Source organism: Triplophysa rosa, linkage group LG9 (assembly GCF_024868665.1).
Source record: "Triplophysa rosa linkage group LG9, Trosa_1v2, whole genome shotgun sequence".
Classification (NCBI taxonomy): domain Eukaryota; kingdom Metazoa; phylum Chordata; class Actinopteri; order Cypriniformes; family Nemacheilidae; genus Triplophysa; species Triplophysa rosa.
In genome coordinates, this window is record NC_079898.1 from 304,797 (window position 1) to 312,581 (window position 7,785).

Sequence of the window (7,785 nt, forward strand, 5' to 3'; positions counted from 1 at the left end):
AAAATTGACCCATAAGACTGGTTTTGTTGTCCGGGTCACATTTGCCTTTTAACCAGAATGATAATTTCCTACTTATTTTATTATGCCTCATTTTTACAGGTACAGAAAAAGAAGAGTGAAAATTTAACAATGGGAGGAAAAAAGAAATGAGGTCAGTGTCCAATTGTACTTGTATTATTATAATCATTTAAATGTTAATTTTGGTGAAATCAAATGTTTTTTGTTTCAGCCGGAATCCTCATAACAGTTGGTAAAAATGGACACTGAGTGACATCTCAGAAAATCCAAAGCACCTTTCAGGGAATTGAACATTGTACAGCTCAGCCTTGAACTCGAATGAGTCTTTATTAGTGGGTTTTTTTTTTGGTTTTGTATAAGTATAAATATTATACAGGATGTACAGATTTGTAGTCAATTTTACTCAAAAAATAAAAGTCTAACTTTTAACAAACGTCAGTGGGTGTCATTTTAAAAGCACTCTGTATTTGAATAAAGTATTATGTTTATTCGTGTTCTTTTGCAGCTGCATAAAAAGTAAAGCCATCATCATTGTTGTTTATTAACTGAGCATAAAAGAAATTATAGTGACATCTAATGGCCAACACATACACAATGATAACCCTTCGGTTTAAAAAAAAAAAATTTAAACGGTAAAAAAATAGCATAATCATTGTCTGAAAACAAATGTAAAAAGGAAGCCTCCTATTTAGCCGGTGCTTTGAAGCACAGAATCGCTCTGCGTTTTACTTCTTTTTTCAGTCACATTGGGTTTGGAGCCATTTGCTGCTGCTCTCTTCTTGCTTTCCTTTTCTAGTCTTTCCTGTTTCTTTTGTAAATATGATGCCATGTTGTCAAAGTTCACCTTATACAAGTGCTTAAACTGACTTTCCAGCCCCACGGAACCTGTGAACACCGGACAGAATGCTGCATTTGAATCTTATGAGATCAAAGTTCAGATATGTGTACATGTATTCATCTGTGTAAAGTCTTGATATGACCATTCAATTTGGTTAAGCCAAAGTATCAAATTCTAGCCTGTTAGCATTTCTTTTCTCTGTTACAGAATCATATTTAGTGGATTTCTTACCTTTAAAGACATTCCATTGGGCTTTTAATGCTTCAGTGACCCTGCTCAATTCAGGTGTTTCTGTGTCACACAGCTATAACCAAGCAAAACGAGTTAGTAAAAGTAAAGTAATCTTCAGTACATCAAAAGACAGCCTTAAAAGTGGGTATACCTCCCAGTGTTCTTCTGAGTATTGATATAGAAGCACATTCACGTCTTCATTCTCCAGTATGACCCAAAGATGGCATTGTGAATCAAAGGTCATGTCCCAGGGAGCATGAGGAAGAACAAGTTTCTCAGCAGGTTTCAAGCAGACCTCTGTCCCAGCATCCACCAGAAACAGCTGAACTGAGGTAAATCTAAACGGATGAATATGATAATTTTTATGTAAAATGACATACAGTTGAAGTCAAAAGTTACATACCTCTTTGCAGAACCTGAAAAATGCTGAAAATTTGCCAAAAATAATAAAATGTTTTTTTTTGGTAAATTGTTTTTGTTTTGTCTATATATTTATTTTTTCATATAGTAATGTCATTCAGAAGCAATAAAAATGGATATGTTTCTCAGGAAATTAAATGTAAACAATTCACACCAAAACATTTTTTGCGGTTTACCTGACTTTGATTGAATCGTGTTGCCTTCATGAACATCACTGAATGTTTTTTTATCTATTTTAATAGTTGTGTATGAGTCTCTTGATTGTCCTCAATGTAAACAGATGAATCTCAACATCATACTGTTACTGCTGGACATAAGTAAAATATACAATCAGGGGATGTAAACTTTTGACCTGGGGCCCGTTTCAGAAAGGAGGTTTAGTGAAAACTGAGTATATTAACCCTGAAATGAGGGAAACTCTGGGTTTTCCGTTTCAGAATGTGAGGTATATGTCAAACCCGAGAAAGCGGGGTAACTCAAGCCTGTTTCTAAAGGAGAGGTAACTTATACTCAGAGTCAGTAACCATAGTAACTTACTCTGTGAACCTAACCTGCTCGGAAGCAGGTTTTCTTTGGTAAACCCAGAGTTTCTTTCGATCTCATCCCCCTTTTAAAGCGCAAGTGGTGTAACTCATTCATTAATACAGTCATCATGTCAGTGACTAATGTCATATGTGCTTTTATAGAGGATCCTGTATGTGAAGAGGCTGCATTAATTCATTGGGATGTACTTTGATTCCAGGAGAGCAATTTAGGAACCGAGTAGAATTTTGTCATTTCCCTGTGCATTTTTATTAAAACTGTACCGTTTTTCTTTACAGTGAATTAGATATATCAAAATATATCTCATCCATCCTTACATCAATAACATCAGCCACCATACGTGTATTACATCAGAGCATAATTTTCTATGGACAATGAGAAATGACTTAATAAAGTGTATAAAGTGCATGAATAAAGAAATGAATAAATACAGACATACGTGCAGAAATGAAGCGATAAAATAAACAAGTAATTTTGACATGCAGCCATTCCAACTGAAATCTGCTCAGAGCAGGGTTCGAACCGGCGTTCAGTCTAACGTTGCACGAGAGTCTGACACCCTACAGGTGTCCTATACACCATGACGTCTCATTCGCGTAACTAGAGCACTCATGCCGAGTGAGAACATACGATTTTTTTGTTATTTCTGTCTTATTTCTGTTGTTTCATTCATGTAATGATTAATTTATTTGTTTATTGGTACATTTATCTATTTATTAATTTAAACTTAAGTCCTTTTCAGCACATTAGTAAATCCACTGTATGCAGAGCGGAAAGTGTGCCTCACTCTCAAGCGCTTTCTGCCGCCATGTTGCTTTTTTTGGTGCCGTTGCCAATGTGAATCGTAATATCGGAGCTCCATTGATGATGGCTTTTTATAGTCGTGGTGCACGTGCTTAACCCAGGGTAAGTCTACCCAGATTGAACTAACTCAAATCAGCTGTTCTAAAAACAAAAACTCAAAGTTTCTCATTTCTAAGTAAACCAACTCTGAGTTCAAGGTTTAACCTAGGGTTGGTTGAACCTCCTTATTGAAACGGGCCCCAGGGCTACTTTTAGAAACTCTGTTATTATTATTCTCTGGTGTGAACTTCATGTTAACAATTCTTTCGTAAAATAACTTGTTCAGGGCATTTTCAAAATTCCTCTTAATTTTCCCAATTTTTTCTGCAAAGAGATATGTAAACTTTTGACTTCAACTGTAGATGAGCAATATCTTACTCAACTCAACTCAACTTTATTTATATAGCGCTTTTACAATTTTCATTGTTACAAAGCAGCTGCACATGAGACACATTGACTACAAGCAAAACAATCAAAGTTGTACCTGCAAAAACAAGAAAAGGTTGAAACACAGAAGACAGACACACCCACACACAAAACACTCCACACACACAACACGCACACGCACCAACACACACAGACACACACACACACACGGATGCGCATGCACACACACACAACACACACACACACACGTACGTACACAGACAAGTACGCACACACACACACGCTCAGTGAGAGCATACATTTAGGATAAAGGAGAGACGAAAAGTCTTACAAAAGAGTCTTACAAAAGACTTGTTTGTCTGAGAGTGTTTTTACAGAATTCTACAGACATTGATACTAATGAAAGGAACACACCTCTCGCACTGGACAGCTATGTGTCGCCCATCTGGCGAGCTGATGATCCGGCTAACAGCAAACCTCTAAGAAAAGAAGACACATTGGTATTTTTTTAAAAGAGAGGGGTGTCAAATTAACATGCATTTAATACACTTGGGTTAAATTAATTTTAAAAACACTCTATATAGCGTATGCTTAAAGAGTACATAACTAGGGATTTTTAAGGTCCTACTTTGGTTTATGTACATAGAAGGTGTAAAAACACTATTATTTCGTAATAATAGGCAGTTAATTCTTACCTTATTTCTTGACTGACTCTCAAATAACTCTCAAATGATTTGTTCCGCGATTCATCTGTCTAATGCCCTCCTTTCCGATAGCCTAGTCTGATGTGATTGGTCAGATGGTCTAGTCTGCTGTGATTGGTCTACCGCGAATGAGGCTCCCGAGCTACAGTGTTTGGGAGAGAAGAGTGAAGTTTTCATGGGCAGTCCTAGCAAAACATAGGCGGGGACTATATGTAGTGACGTAAATCCGTGGAGGTTCGCGACTCGGGCTAGGGATGACACGTTTTGTGATTGGTCTACCGCGAATGAGGCTCCCGAGCTACAGTGTTTGGGAGAGAAGAGTGAAGTTTTCATGGGCAGTCCTAGCAAAACATAGGCGGGGACTATATGTAGTGACGTAAATCCGTGGAGGTTCGCGACTCGGGCTAGGGATGACACGTTTTGTGATTGGTCTACCGCGAATGAGGCTCCCGAGCTACAGTGTTTGGGAGAGAAGAGTGAAGTTTTCATGGGCAGTCCTAGCAAAACATAGGCAGGGACTATATGTAGTGACGTAAATCCGCGGAGGTTCGCGACTCAGACTATGGACGACTCGTTTTGCGTGATTCAGAGTCAAATCCCTTTTTTCCAAGCCAATAACTTTGTTATTCATTCACCTTCGGATTTGCAACTTGGCAGACTGCTTACTTACAAACACACCAACATTACACACTGCATGAAATGTCATTTTCATGATCTCGTGTTATGTACTCTTTAAGATTTGCATTGAAGTATAAGAAGTGAAAAGTTCAAATTAAACAACTGAAAATGTTGGTCAGTGGACATACATTATCAATAGAGACACTTCTGGTGTCTTTTCATGTTTTGATGTAACTGGAACCGAGATCATATGTATAATAGAGTAGTAAAGCACAGGTCTGGTTGGGCTGAATTTGCTCTGTCTACGTTTAAGGTTTTTGCATTTTGGTATTGTTTTGGTGACAATCATACAATTCAATATTAAGATGAGAACCCCCAAAATATGTGCCGGGGTATCATGAAAGTTAGAACATATGTGGGTCACCTTTTCTGTGTCTACATTAGAGTTGTCTAAAATGACAAGTTGCTTCAGGTCAATGCTATGTAACCTCCGACCAGTCTCATAATGCCAAACCTTCACTGTGCCATCCTGTAACACATTTAAAAAATAACTCTTAAATCAAATAAAATCATAACTACTAAGCCTCCAGATATTGCAACCTACCCATAAAGGAAAGTGAATTGTAAAAGCAAGCTTACCCCTGAGCCGGAGAGAAGCCAGTCAGGGTGTCCTGCAGGCACAAGCAATGCACTGACAAATCTGTCAAGAAAAAATCAGGTTCAAACCAGAACCAATATGAACCATATGACAACAACATATTCCTACTGTCCTTACTCTCTGTGCCCTAGGCAGAAAGCCTGAATGTTGTACGGTTGAAGTCGGAAGCTTACTCTGATTTTCTCATCTCTGTCTGCGGTTATGATATACTTATCATCTGGAGAAAGAACCTGTGGAGATAAACACAAAAGGCATTCAGTTAAAAAGAGATGAGGCTAATTTTGGAGGATATATCTTACAAAGTTGATTTAGATATAAACAAATCTGTATTAAAATTACTATTGTTCATTTGGTAGCTGAAAGCACACAAATTAGATAAAATTGTTAAAAGGAACCTTGGATATAGAGAGATGTATGGTTTAATATATTAACAATGGCATTGACTTTATAAATGTGAAATTAAAAAACAGTGTATCTGTCACAGTATTCCTAAACAAACAAAATTTTACTCAAGGCCGCTTTTTTGCGTCAAAATCCGTGACGTCAAATGGTTGCAAACTAAACCCGTTCTGTTAACGCTACAGCAAAGCACACACGTTTGCCATGTATAAAAGTAAAATATGAGACATCAAACATAAGATCAGATATATAAATACACAGGGACAGTAGGTGGCAGTATGTCCTCTTGACACAAGCCAGCCTGCCTGCCATAAAAGAACACTGCGTTCACTTCGGTATCAGTAAGCATCTGTTCAAGGTAAACGTGTATTAAAAATTAGTTTTAAATGACCGTCTTTAAGACATTTAAGACATCAGCATCCACCATAATCGTATACTTTATACATTATGAGAATATACTGATAAACACAATAATAAGATGCTTGCAGTTTAGTTATTTATTCTGTATTAGAGCACACGTGAATATTAGCTAATGACAGAGGGAGAAAAGACAATAACGTTAGGCTACTCCTAGCAAACACAAAACGTTTTACAACTTTTAACAACGTTGCATTTTGGTTACAATTGGGTAATGTTGCAGTACGTTTTAAAAACCACACCCTATATTTAAAAAAATAGGCAACCAAAATAAAATGTTTTTAACCTCCTAAGACCCGAGCTTTGGTTTGGCTTGCATTTTAGATTTCTTCTAGCTATTTGGGGTTAGGAGGAACCAATAAATATAATAACCCAATATTATATTTGAACATGAAGCACTTTTTGAAAAAACGATGTCCACACATGTGGACAATCGGTCTGTATCCACAGAAAACAGTCAAGACACCATTGTTTAATAAAGTACAAATCTATTTTATTAACAGCCTGAGTACACTGGGGGAAGTGTGGGAATGCTGTGGGTACACTGGTGGGGAAGTGTGGGAATGCTGTGGGTACACTGGGGGGGAGGGAAGTGTGGGCTGGGTGTGGGTACACTTGATAAAGTGTGGGCAAAGTGTGGGCTTGGCCCCATAGTACTGCTTGCAGTCGTTGTGTAAATAGATGTTTTCAAACAAATTCTTCCCAAACTACGTTTTCACAGTTATTTAAAAACAGTTATTTTTTAATACATTTTCAACTTAGCAAAGTCCCATTGTCCACATGTGTGGACATCAAGTTTAGAGGCATAGTACATCTTTACTGTTGCAAAAATGTGTCAAATTTGCATGCCATATTAATCATACAACACTACTATGCATAACTTAACAAGAAGCAACAACGAAATTCTATTACATTTTTTACCTTTTGGACGTTTTGGCCTGCCATAGCTGCCTTTATTTTTCAGATGTGTTCGCAGCCATCTTGACATTTTTATGTGAAGTGTTTTTCTCTTCTGACACCACCAGATGGCAGTGTAAAGGTCCATGTTTGTAAATAACAGGTTCCAGTTACACAGAATTAAGTATTATTGTGCACACAACCAAAAATGTGATGTCCACACATGTTGACGCCAGGTCGTAGGAGGTTAAAACACCAAAGTGGTATGTTTTCTTAAAGTACTTTAAAAATGTAAATATCACGTGTGTTTACAACGAAAACAAAACCAGACCAAGCGGTAACTTTTGTGACACGTTTTATTTAAGTGTTAAAGTAACGTAATCTCCACGTTGCAATAAGACGTTCAAAAAACGTTGTGATAGTACCCAAATATAACCAGACTAAATTCCAACGTTTAATTATAATTTTTTATTATGATTACTGTTATTATTATTGCTTAATGTTGAATATTGTGTTGAATATCTTTTGCAATATTTCTGTTATAGACGGTTTCATCTTATCAACATAAACAAACGTTATTGTGCATGAGAACCGAGAGGAACTTGGCTAAACTTGTCTCTCCAATATTTTGAATTTAGACTCCAATACCAAGCTCAACCGCTAGATGTCAATGTACTAGGGATGTAACGATTCACCATGAGCCGGTTGAAAATCGGTTATAATGAGCGACGATTCAAATCTGTTGAGGCTTGAACTGAATCGCAATACATTTTTTGAACAGCAGGGGCCGCTATTTTCACTGCAAACCTAAA

The 7,785-nt window shown here is 37.1% G+C and overlaps 1 protein-coding gene across 1 annotated transcript in view; it reads right to left on the reverse strand.

The window, feature by feature from the left end:
- Nucleotides 1-231: 231 nt before the first annotated feature.
- LOC130559214 (tRNA (guanine-N(7)-)-methyltransferase non-catalytic subunit wdr4-like) overlaps nt 232-7,785 on the reverse strand; it is a 12,461-nt gene continuing 4,907 nt past the window's right edge. Inside the window, exons 2-8 of the mRNA XM_057342164.1 lie at nt 5,378-5,490; nt 5,242-5,302; nt 5,027-5,131; nt 3,695-3,759; nt 1,239-1,425; nt 1,088-1,160; nt 232-903 (exon numbers count right to left, since the gene is read on the reverse strand). Of these exons, the coding sequence (XP_057198147.1) occupies nt 707-903; nt 1,088-1,160; nt 1,239-1,425; nt 3,695-3,759; nt 5,027-5,131; nt 5,242-5,302; nt 5,378-5,490 (801 nt within the window). The 3' untranslated portion in view covers nt 232-706. The remainder of the gene's footprint in view (nt 904-1,087; nt 1,161-1,238; nt 1,426-3,694; nt 3,760-5,026; nt 5,132-5,241; nt 5,303-5,377; nt 5,491-7,785) is intronic.